This window comes from Pongo pygmaeus, chromosome 16 (assembly GCF_028885625.2).
Source record: "Pongo pygmaeus isolate AG05252 chromosome 16, NHGRI_mPonPyg2-v2.0_pri, whole genome shotgun sequence".
Taxonomy (NCBI): domain Eukaryota; kingdom Metazoa; phylum Chordata; class Mammalia; order Primates; family Hominidae; genus Pongo; species Pongo pygmaeus.
In genome coordinates, this window is record NC_072389.2 from 72,556,950 (window position 1) to 72,569,014 (window position 12,065).

At 48.9% G+C, this 12,065-nt stretch overlaps 1 protein-coding gene across 2 annotated transcripts in view; it reads left to right on the forward strand.

The window, feature by feature from the left end:
* The first annotated feature begins 215 nt into the window (after positions 1–215).
* SMAD3 (SMAD family member 3) overlaps positions 216–12,065 on the forward strand; it is a 125,756-nt gene continuing 113,906 nt past the window's right edge. Inside the window, exon 1 of one of the 2 annotated variants that reach the window (XM_054451125.2) lies at positions 216–997. In XM_054451125.2, coding sequence (XP_054307100.1) covers positions 792–997 — 206 coding nt within the window. In that variant the 5' untranslated portion in view covers positions 216–791. The remainder of the gene's footprint in view (positions 998–12,065) is intronic. The other variant, XM_054451126.2, reaches the window with a different exon arrangement.

A 12,065-nucleotide genomic window follows, 5' to 3' on the forward strand; every position in this document is an offset into this window, starting at 1 on the left:
ACTTCAGGTCGGGGCCGCGCAGGGTCCCGCGCGCTCCAACCAGGACTGCCGCCGCCCGGGTCGCCCACGTGGGCGTGCTGGGCGCGGGGTGGTGGCCGGCCGGGCGCCCTCCCTGGAGCAGGGGGCGGGCAGGGCGCCCGCGGGAGGAGGTGGCGGGGCGCGGGGGAGGAGGCGGGGAGCCCCGGCGGCGAGGGGGCGGTGACAGCACTTGGAAAGGAGGCTGCACGCGGATTTGCATGAAACACAGACTGGGAGCGGGCGGGAGCGGGAGCGCGGCGCACGCCCCGGGCCGGCCCAGCCAGCGAGCTAGCGAGCGGCGAGCCGGGAGGAGGAGGGTGGCGGCGCGGTGAGGCCGCAGAGGCGGAGGGATCTGCGCATCAAAGCTAGCGAGGCGAGCGAAGTTTGGCCGGGGGTTGGACTTTCCTTCCCGGAGGCGGCACCCAAACAGCTACCCCGTGCGGAAACCCAAACTTCTGCTGCCACTTGGAGTCTCGCGGCCGCCGCCTCCGCCCCGCGTTCGGGGCCTTCCCGACCCGGCACTGCTGCCGTCCGCCCGCCCAGCCGCTCTTCTCTTCGCCGTGGGAGCCGCTCCGGGCGCAGGGCCGCGCGCCGAGCCCCGCAGGCTGCAGCGCCGCGGCCCGGCCCGGCGCCCCGGCAACTTCGCCGAGAGTTGAGGCGAAGTTTGGGTGACCGCGGCAGGCCCCGGCCGAGCTCCCCTCTGCGCCCCCGGCGTCCCGTCGAGCCCAGCCCCGCCGGGGGCGCTCCTCGCCGCCCGCGCGCCCTCCCCAGCCATGTCGTCCATCCTGCCTTTCACTCCCCCGATCGTGAAGCGCCTGCTGGGCTGGAAGAAGGGCGAGCAGAACGGGCAGGAGGAGAAATGGTGCGAGAAGGCGGTCAAGAGCCTGGTCAAGAAACTCAAGAAGACGGGGCAGCTGGACGAGCTGGAGAAGGCCATCACCACGCAGAACGTCAACACCAAGTGCATCACCATCCCCAGGTGGGGGCCCGCCCGGGGGACCCGGGGGCACGCCGGCCCAGCCCCCTGGCACTGCGGGGCCGACCCAGTGGGGCTGGAGATGGGAAGAGGGAGAGAGAGGGAGTGAGACTGTGTGGGTGCGTGTGTGAGAGAGTGGGAGAGCGCGGGCAGGAAGGGGGTGGGAGGACCCCAAACAAAACCATCTCTGATTTGCAAAGATCAGAGCCCGAGGCTTCCACGCGGCACTCTGGCTTCCAGACCTCACATTCCCTTTCCACCTCCGGGAGGGGAGAGCGAGTTGCTGCGGGACTCGGCCGCCCCCACTCCGGGGAGCTGGGGCTGGAAGTTGAGGCCCGCTTTGTTCGTCTCCGCGGGCCGGAGCCCCTCCTCCGCCGCCGCCTCCCGCCCCCGCGGCCCGCGCTCGTGGAGGTGGTGGTGTCTTTGCGTTTCTTTTCTTCAGTCCGGTCTCCCCACTTTCCTCTACAGGAATGCGGTCCGTACAGCTGGGGCTGTGGGTGAGGAGCGGGAGCCTAGTGATTGACAGATTCCTTCTTCGTTCTTTCTTTGCCTTCGGGATTAGCATTTTTATCGAGTATTTTTAGACTCAGTTGTGCCAGTCTCCCGCCCCCTGAGCATGCACGCACTTTGGTTTCAGTGCAATGCTCTGACTTCCAAATGGGAGAGACAAGTGGCAGAAAATAGGGTCTTCCCCCACCTCCCACCCTCCATCCCGACTCTTTGCCCTCCTTTTGGTCCAAGATATTTTGAATCCGTGCAGAACGAGGGAGAGGGGCAGGCTGCAGCCGGGCAGATAACAAAACACACCCCAAAGTGGGCCTCGCATCGGCCCTCGCATTCCTGTAGAGCCCTCCTTCCCAAAGCGCGCTGCCATCTGTCTGGATCTCCTTTATCCTTCCCGTTGCGCGCTAGCTAGGTCGGGCGGGAGCCCACAGATGGCTGATAGAAGGGGTCAGTGACTTCACTCCCTCAGGGCCTGCCTTAGCTTAGCTGTGCCTGGCTGGGAATTGGGGGTGGGGGTACCTTGGCTTCCTGTCTCTACCTCTCAGCCTCCTTTGATTCGGAACCAAGGGAGAGAGCGTGTGTGTTGGGGGCTGGCTGTTTTGGGGGTCCCAGGCTGCAGAGGAATGAGTAGAAAGCACCAGGGACTGTCAGCCGCAAAGGCATTGTCATCCCTGCCCCTGGGCCAGGGTGGACTCCATCCTTGGCCACCTGCTTGGGGCAGTTGTACAGGGGCTGCCAGGCGAGTCAGGCAGGCACAAAGCAACATCTGTCCACGGGAACCCAGGGCAGGCCTCCCCTGGAAATAAATGCCACATATGGTGGGAATGCGGACTTAAATTTTTTTTAACTGGGTGGATCCAGTCAATAGAGGGGAGGGAAGGCGGTGTGCTGTCTGGGGAAGTCTCTGGGCGTGTGATCGGGAGCCAGAATTGACTTCAGAGGAGGTGGTGTGATGTGATGGTCAGAGAGACCTGGGATTTGGTTCCAGCTCTGCTTGTTAGTTCTTCTGTATTCCTTCCGTGGGGGTGGCGAGGGTAGAGTGAGTGAGTATGCTACTCTGTCTGGGGAGGGGTCTGCCAAACCTAGCTTCTCCTTATCTGCCTGGGTGCATTGAAGACAAGTGCTTTATGTATTGAAACAGAAGGAAAAAAGTGGTATCAATTATAAAACAGGCAGCTGTGAAAAGTGTTTCACAGTTTACAAAGCACTTTTACATGGTTTTCTGAGGTCCTCAAAAAAAGACAGAAAGCAAGCAAGCAACCAGCCATGGAAAGTAGGTAAGGTTGTTAGGCTTAAGATTATCACATTTTTAAAGCAGAGAAAACCTTAAAAGAGAGAGGTGAAAAGGCTTGAGTCATAGACATGGGGTTCTGACTGAATGTGCTCTTTCTGCTGCCCCATGCTGCTTTATACTTTGAAGATCCTGAATACATTCTTTGCTGAATGCTAAAGCTGTGTTAGCTTGGGGAGGGCCCTGTGGATCTTTGTATGTGCGGTTGCTTCTTTAATCTTTGGGCTGGTGATAGCTTGGCAGAGAGGCCTTGCTTTCCCTTGCCTTGGTAGGAGTTTGTCCTCTGTGGGGCCATACCTTTGGCCTGCCTTTTCCTCTTCCAAAGTCCTGCTGAGACTTTGGAAGCCTAAGACATGTGAATGCTTTGGATGATTCTGAGAGTTCAAGCCAACCTGCCCTGTGGCCTTCTCGTGACTTTGTTAGGACTGAGGCATCTTCTGCCTGCCTGGATAGGACTGAATGCAAAAGCAGATTTTTTTTTCATCTTTTTTTTCAGTTAGGGAAACCCAGTGGCTTGGGTGGATCCAGACAAAATGGATTTTCATCCTTGGATTTTGTGCCCACGCCTCTGGGTCACCTTGTGTCCCTTGGCAACAGCTGCTGCTGTTTTGGTCGTGGGCAGAAAACTAAAGGCCACGTCTTGGGGAGGTGGCTGGTTTGGCCCTATGCTGGTGATATCAATGTGTCTGCTAAGCCCCATAGATTGCAGTGTTGCTTGTCAAATTGTCTGCTTTCACCACAGCTGCCTTTTAGTTTGGAAAGTAGAGAAAGGAAAATGTTTAACTTAGTCATTCCCCCTCTGTGTGGGGGGTTGGTCACTGGGTGCTTAAAAACACTGTGCAAGATCTGGACTCTGGGGTTTAAGGAGCCCTCAGTCTAAGGAGATTAAGCCAAGTGTGTTTTGGCTAATATATAATCATGAGCAGCAACAGCAACATTTGGCAATTAGAGCTATATACTAGGGACTTCCAGACCACAGGCTTGCTTCTCTGTGACACCAGCTCTGACTTGTTTCAATTATCAGGGGAGCTGGCGTGATACACACTTATCAACATAAAGAAGGTAAAAGAGATTGGTGCCGAGGAAGTGGTAAGAGCTTCATTTAGATACACCGACAAAGGGGCTGTCAGGATACTCTGAGGTCTGGCAGGATTGGCAGAATTTACACAAGTTTCATAACAGCCTCTCATGCCTCACCTGCTTGAGTACCTGAGTAAAGCTGCAGGTATCTTCCTTGCCAGTTTATAAGAATGGAATCAAAGCATTTGCCACTGAATGAGAGTTGGTGTGTGAGCGTTACATGAGGAATAAGGAGCTCAGCACACTTAAAACTTAGTTTTCTGGTAGACACTGGTAGCTTGTATTTCCACCAGGGAATCCATGCCTTGGCCTCGTTGTTGGGAGCTAGACCAAGCTTAAAGCATTGCTTGTTTGGAAGGGAATTTGGGCTTTCTTGTGTCAGAGCACCCAGTCCAGTGGAAAATTGGAGAATTGAAGCAAACACTAGGTCTGACACACAGCATCTACTCCCTCCCTGTGAATCTGATCTCTTTTTTTTGGAGACAGAGTCTTGCCTTATTGCCCAGGCTGGAGTGCAGTGGCATGATCTTAGCTCACTGCAACCTCTGCCTCCTGGTTCAAGCGATTCTCGTGCCTCAGCCTCCCGAGTAGCTGGGATTACAGGCGCCTGCCACCACGCCCAGCTTATTTTTGTATTTTTAGTAGAGACGGGGTTTCACTATGTTGGCCAGGCTGGTGTTGAACTCCTGACCTTGTGATCCGCCCGCCTTGGCCTCCCAAAGTGCTGGGATTACAGGCGTGAGCCACCGCGCCCCACCGAATCTGATTTTTTACTGTAGCCTCCTCTTATTATCTCCTTGAATTTTGCCAGGGTACTCTCACTTTGAGAAAGGAAAAAGATCCTAGTCTTTAACATGCCTTTTCCAGATTTCTGGGGATAGACCTATTACTAAGGCTGTAGAGGCCTCCCTCTTCTCTTGGCTGCAGTTCAGAGCACCATGTCCATGTGGCCCATTGGAAGCAAGCCCCCTTCCAGCGGCTAGGGAGGTAGTCCATTATCTCTTTGCTCTTGTTAACTTTGATTAGGGGAGTTCCACGTAGGGCCTGAGAAGAGGAGGTGCCTGCAGGACAATAGGTAGCTGATGAGGGATCTGACTCAGCTGCAGCTGAACCTAGGCACCACTTGACGTTCCCTGGGAACATTTAGAACCTTGGAACATGCTGCTTGCACCTGGGAGTGGAATGTTTGCAGACAGCCCCTCTGTTGTTACAGGGCTGGATTTTGTTGATTTATTGATATTTACTGATATTTATTGGACCCCTCCCGTGTCTGAGTCAATTTTTTAGGTACCAGAGGAGGATGTAGAGACACATTTGAAAAGTTCCCAGCCTGTGAGGAGCTTACACATCAGTAAGGGAAACATTAATAGGGCATTATTTGGTATCTAACTGCTATCTCTTTCTCATTCCCAGCTACCAGTAGAAATATGAGCTCTAGTATGGATGATTTTTGATGGGGCAGGCGTTGATGTGCCTTTTAAATATTGTAGAATTCACTATGGTAGAAAATAAAATAATGACAGGCATCTGTTTTCGCTGGAAAAAACACAAAATTCAGGGCCTGTACCTACCGTTTTACTACCTGCAAGGATTTGGAAATCCATTTAAGTTTCACAGCTTTTATATCTGCACCTGTCAAGTCAGGATGAGATAAGTCCTGTGGAAGTGTTTTGTGAACCAGAGAACTTGACAGGTACGTTACGTTTAGACTTCATTCTGCATCATTCATTCATTATTGAATTATTCAGTCCTTCGTTGAGAACGTACTACAATGACCACAGCAGGGTCCCTGTACTCAAAGAGCTCCCTGTCTAGAGCGGGAGACAGACTTGCCCAAAGGTATAGGGCATGAGCTGCGGCTGAGGAATATGCTAAGTGCCCAGCAATGTGGAAGCACAGTTAATTCTGTGGGAGGAGGTGTAGAGAGGAGGAGAACCCATGAGAGGTGGAAAACTAAGAAGGGGACAAGGGTTATCCAAAGGAAGTTTTTTGGGCTGCAGTATGATGTTGGGAACTTTTTGGTACATGGGGATAGTTCCCTACAAGAATGAGGACGTCTTTATTCTCTTTTACTAAACTGAGTGCTGCTATAAATATGTTACCTTGTAACTGGCACTGAACAGCTAGTGACTTGGTTGCTATATTTTACTCCACTGTAAAGCATTTTCTCTTTGAAGTAAAAAGTAAGTTAGTACTGCAAACTGAAATTCAGGTTTCCTTGGTGGGAACAGGGACTTCAGATGTATCAGCTCAGAATATGACAGGGAGTGTTAATAAATAAGTGGACAACTTGGCCGGGCGCGGTGGCTCACACCTATAATCCCAAGCACTTTGGGAGGCCGAGGCAGGCGGATCACGAGGTCAGGAGATCACAACCATTGTGGCTTTAGTAGAGACAGGTGAAACCCTGTCTCTACTAAAAATACAAAAAAATTAGCCGAGCGTGGTGGCGGGCGCCTGTAGTCCCAGCTACTTGGGAGGCTGAGGCAAGAGGATGGCATGAACCTGGGAGGCGGAGCTTGCAGTGAGCCGAGATCGCACCACTGCACTCCAGCCTGGGCAACAGAGCGAGACTCTGTCTCAAAATAAATAAATAAATAAATGAAAGGTGGACAACTTGCAGACGGTTGTTTTGAAATTCAGAGCTTCGGTGTGACCTAGCTTCTCGTTTCTCTGGTTAACACTTGCTGAGAATAAATCCTAGACGCCTGAGTTTCTGAATGAACATAGGTGTTTTTAGTGGTAGATTTTTTAAAAAGTCTTTGCAAGGGTGAAGTTTTAAATGACAATTTTAATAGAAAAAAGTATGAATACAGTCGCATTTAATTCTGATGAGAAATGCAAGAAGTTGATGAAATTAAAAGAATTTGTTTCAAGCTTATCACATCAGGAATCCAACTAAATGAGTTAAAAAATAAATATTGGTTTAATAATGTAAACATGTGATTGCTGTATTATTATAATGGAATAAAATTAACACGATTTAATGAACTGAGCGACCATTAATTTTTACTTGTTAATTTATTAGGAGATTTTAATGCCATTTGATGCACAGTACAGCCATTATTCTGCGTGAGCTCCTTAATGAAATAAATAGGACCAACCAGAGCTTGCTTCAAATTGGAATCAGCTTTCATTCCTGTTAACCTTATTCTCCCACCTTTATCCACCTCTCCTTCAGCTTCCTGTAATTGCAATTAAGTTCTCTAAGGTTGGAATGCAGCTTTCTTAATCAGCAAGTCTCATCAATAGTCCTAATTGACTTTTGCCCTTTTCTTCTTTGCCATATTGACTGATTAAAACAAAAGCAAAACTTAAAGACTCCATTCCCTCCCCCAAATCCACATCTCATAGTGTTGGTTGGCTGGCAAGAGAACTGCCCAAGAAGGCTGCTCGTGATGGCAGCCTGCTGAATGTGCAGGGGATGGGAGTTCATCAGCCATGTGCACACGTGAATGGCTGGTGCAGTGTTGGATGGGACTAGCTCTTCCCTAAGGAGGGGTATGACCTTCTCTTGGCCTCTGACAAGTCCCTGAGCCATGGAGCCTTCAGTCTTCCCATCTTCAAGCACAATGGTTCCTGGAAACAGTGGGAAGTTGCCATCCTGAGCCCACCCTACAGAAGTTTGGTTTCTAATTTTACTCTATTCTAAGTTTTAGAACCGAGACAATTCCAAGAGAACTTGTCCAGTTCATTTTTATGCCTTCCTTTAATGCCCTACCAGGTGCTAATTTCTGTGCCAGGTAATGCGGACAAAATAGTGAATAAGGCAGATACTGTCCCTGGTGCCTTCTGTAGCTTCTAGTCCACTGGCTGTGAAACACAGGTTCTTTGGAGTTGTGAGAATGCTGTATGTGTTCACTCTTTAGCTAATTTGTAAATACTGTTTTTTTGGTGCCAAACAAACCAAATCCCCCAAGCTCTGCAGTTTATTGACTTGACAAGGATCTCTGTCTCTCTCTTTCTTTCTCTTTCTTTCTGTATAACATTATCCTTTGTTTCGACTTAACAGTTTGAGAAATAAACAAATCTATAGCATACGATCCACTGTTGGTTATCTAAGGCCCTTCCTATAAACAGCAGCCTGCCACAGTGGCAACTGCTGTAGAATGTTTTGACAGAGACTCAGTTTAAAATGAAAACACAGTAGAAGCCTATTAATTGAGAAGTTTGGCTAATTCTGGACTAGGCGAAAGTTTGTTTAGCAGGCCTTTTTGCCCCATAAATGCTGTCAAAGAAAAATTAATAAACAAGAGTTTGGGGATTATTTTGGAGGTAGGAGTCAGCAGACCTTGGTAGGTTCTAGACGTGGCTCTGTTTCTGATTAGCTGTGTGACCTGGGACAAGTCACCTTCTTTGGGCCTCGAATGTTCTCAACTGGAAAATAGGCTAGATAAACTCTATTGGAGGGCCTTTCTAACTTGGAATTGGTATTCATACAAGTATTTTATTTTATTTTTTGAGATGGAGTTTCGCTCTTGTTGCCCAGGCTGAAGTGCAATGGCGCGGTCTTGCCTCACTGCAACCTCTGCCTCCCAGGTTCAAGTGATTGTCCTGCCTCAGCCTTCTGAGTAGCTGGGATTACAGGCATGTGCCACCACACCCGGCTAATTTTGTATTTTTATCAGAGACCAGTTTCGCCATGTTGGCCAGGCTGGTCTCCAACTCCTGGCCTCAAGTGATCTGCCCGCCTCGGCCTCCCAAAGTGCTGGGATTCCAGGCTTGAGCCACCGCGCCCGGCCACATACAAACATTTTAGAAGCTCCCAGTTGCACGCATCTAGTTGATCAGTGAACGACAGATCTTTCTTAATTATTAATGTTCCAAGACTCTATCAGCCTGGTGTCAATTAATTTACATAAGTAAAAATAATAAAATTGTAATTCGGCCTTTAATTTTGGTGATTTCCCTCCCTCTTCCTTGCCTCTTCCTTACTCTGTGAGTCTAAATCAGTGAAATTTAACTACAAAGGAATATGAAAATAATGCTAGGATGAAGACGTGGAGGCTGTGCCTCTTGAGATGCAGTGAACAGTTTTTCTTCTTTTGTTGCTATTTTTGACTATTCTAAGAACAGGAAGTTTACTTAAACTAATGACCACAGATGCCTAAAAACGTTAAATGTAAGAGGTAGGCATTATAGAGGATACCTGTGGAAAATGTTTGCTCATATGTCAAAGTTTACCCAGGAAGCTTCCTTTATTTATTTCCAAGCATCTATATAAAGAAAGGCTGCACTTGATTGCGTAAGCATGAGCCTTTTGTTAGGCAGCGTGGATGTTGCAAGTTTAAACCCCAACTAGGAAATGAAAAGTGAGTTTCCTCCTAAATAGTTCTTTTTCAGTATCACGTGGCTCTCCCAACTTACATCTGGCAAGTTTTTCTCTTGAGTGCTTTACCGGTAGTTTAGGACTCCAGTATTGTATCGTATTGTTTGTTTGTTTCTTTGTCTCTCTCTCTCTCTCTCTCTCTTTCTTTTTTTGTTTTTGGAGACGGAGTCTTGTTGTGTCGCCCAGGCTGGAGTGCAGTGGCGTGATCTCAGCTCACTGCAACCTCCGCCTCCCAGGTTCAAGCAGTGCTTCTGCCTCAGCCTCCCATGTAGCTGGGACTGCAGGTGCCCGCCACCACGCCCGGCTAATTTTTGTATTTTTAGTAGAGATGGGGTAGGACTCCAGTATTAAGAAACACTGTGTATGGCTTTGGCTTTGAAACCTACAGAGTTATGAATCTGGTCCCTTTTGCTGCTTAATGTTGCATCACAAACTGCCAAGCCAAGTTGTAGCTCTGAGGTGTCACCATTTTTTTTTTCTTTTCAGCTGGACTTTTGAAAATAGTAATGCTTTTTGGGTGTGTGTTTTTTAAAGGTCTGTTTTTACGCTGTCACAGCTCAAAAATGCCAAAAGGCATTTTTTCCTTAAAAAATCACCTCTGGGCTAAGCCCAAATGTGGAGTAATGAATCCAGAAAGGACTTTTTGAGTAGTTACAAGTGGCTGAAAGCAGGCACTGGTGATGGAAATTGGATTTTTCCTTTTGCTTCAAATCTTCCTGGTTGTAAACTTTTTCTTACCCTTATTGAAGTCAGACTCAAGGTGGGTCTAATTTCTCCCAGCCCATGGGAGGGCAGAGTGAATTGCTGCTTGTTGTGCCACCCCTTTACATTTTGTGTGTGGCTGTTTGTCTCTCCCCAAACAGGTTCTTCACATATTACCTGGGGAGCAGGAGAGGGGGAGGACGGGAAGAGCACAGTTGGGCAGAAAGAGCAAAGCCTCTCAAATCTGATGGGTTTGGGTTTGAGTCTGACAGTTATTAGCTACGTGGTGACTTTGGGTACTTTGCTTCAACTTATTGAGCCCCAGTTTCTGCATCTGTAAAATGAGGGTGAAACTACCTACTTCATAGAAATCAACCCAAGTGGCCGGGCACGGTGGCTCATGCCTGTAATCCCAGCACTTTGGGAGGCCAAGGTGGATGGATCACCTGAGGCCAAGAGTTCGAGACCAGCCTGAACAATATGGTGAAACCTCGGCTCTACTAAAAATACAAAAATTAGCCCAGCATGGTAGCGGGCGCCTGTAATTTCAGCTACTCAGGAGGCTGAGACAGGAGAATTGCCTGAACCTGGGAGCGGGAGCTTGCAGTGAGCCAAGATCGCACCATTGTACTCCAGCCTGGGCAACAGAGTGAGACTCCATCTCAAAAAAAAAAAAAAAAAAAAATCAACCCAAGTGAGATAAGATATATCAAGTACTTTGCCAGTATCGATCATAATACATAGGAGGTGCTTAGTAAACACTCATTTTTCGTTTCCAAGGGGAAATTTGGCAGATGATGTCCGTCGACTCCAATAGGTGAATCCCCTTCTCACCCCGACACACTTGCTCACAGAGCATTCTCCTTTGGAGAGTCTCAGTTGATATAGTAGAAGGATCTACTTACACACAGAGAACGTACAGACACGCCACTTGTTGATGTAAGGCTTGGCAGGCTATTGAAAGAGAAACAATTCATATTCTTAGGTGGTTCTGCCCTCCCCCATCACCTTCTCTATCATTATTTTTAAAAATTTGTTTGGTCGACTAAAAATAATAGTACTGAAAACAAACTTCGATGAATCAGGTCTCCTGGGGCGGGGGATGGGTAAGATCCTGAAGCAGAAACGCAGTGACTCACGCGCCTGTCACTGATAGCTGCCAGTAAGTGCATGGAAGTGCATGATGTTTATTGTTGCTGGTGTTTTTTTGAGGCCCAAGTTGGAATGCACTTCCGGCTCCCCCTCAAGTACTAGCTTACTGGTTAGGTTGGCTGTTGAGAGAGAATGGTCAGGTCCAGAAACTCATGGCTCTGAAATGACCCAGACGTGATGGCTGTACCCTTGACTGCCCTCAGATACGTGCAAGAGGGAGCTCACGCTTCAAGAGTCACGCTTTGGCCCTCCACCTGGCTGTGCTCCTCTTACTGGGGCACGGAGACTGTAGGGCCAAGGGACAGGCCCATCTAGAGCCAGCACTTCCTTTTTCCAGATCATGCTCAGAGGCCTGGCCCTTCCAGTTCCCTGAACCAGTGTCTTGAGCCTGTTTCCAAGTCCTGTGTCTTCCCCAGGTCTGTTACTTAAGGGCAGACTGTGTTGGCCACGGACAGCACGTGTACCTGTGGGCCCAATGGCTGGGCAAGGGGTGCAGGGGCATGAAGGAATTGGCTAGAGCTTGGACTTGTGGCCTGGGCACTCTACGTGGGTGTGCACAAGGCCTCTGAAAGTTATAGGGTGGTGCTAGGGGTGGGCTGAGATCTGGGGCTGGGTCTCTCTGAGCTTCCACATTCCATTGTGAAACGAAGAGGTCAGGGAATCTGAAACTCAGACCTGGACTGATTAAAGTATTGGTCAAGGTTGGATGATAGAACGCAGTTTGTGTAACCGTTTGTTACCTTGATTTCTGTCTTGAAATACTACATATGGTGTGTAGGCCTTCCTATGTATTTTTGCTCTGCAGGGAAAGGCATTTATTTATTCAGGCATTTATTTATTTATTTATTTATTTATTTTTGTAGCATCCGCTCAGTTGCATGGCCACAACTGAATCCCAGTCCAGGTGGCACCATTATATGGGTAGGATTTTGGAGATGGTCACAGGAATTGATTTCCTTCACCCTCAACCCAGGCCAGAATGAATTTAATGCAGATGAGGGAGAAGGTGCTAC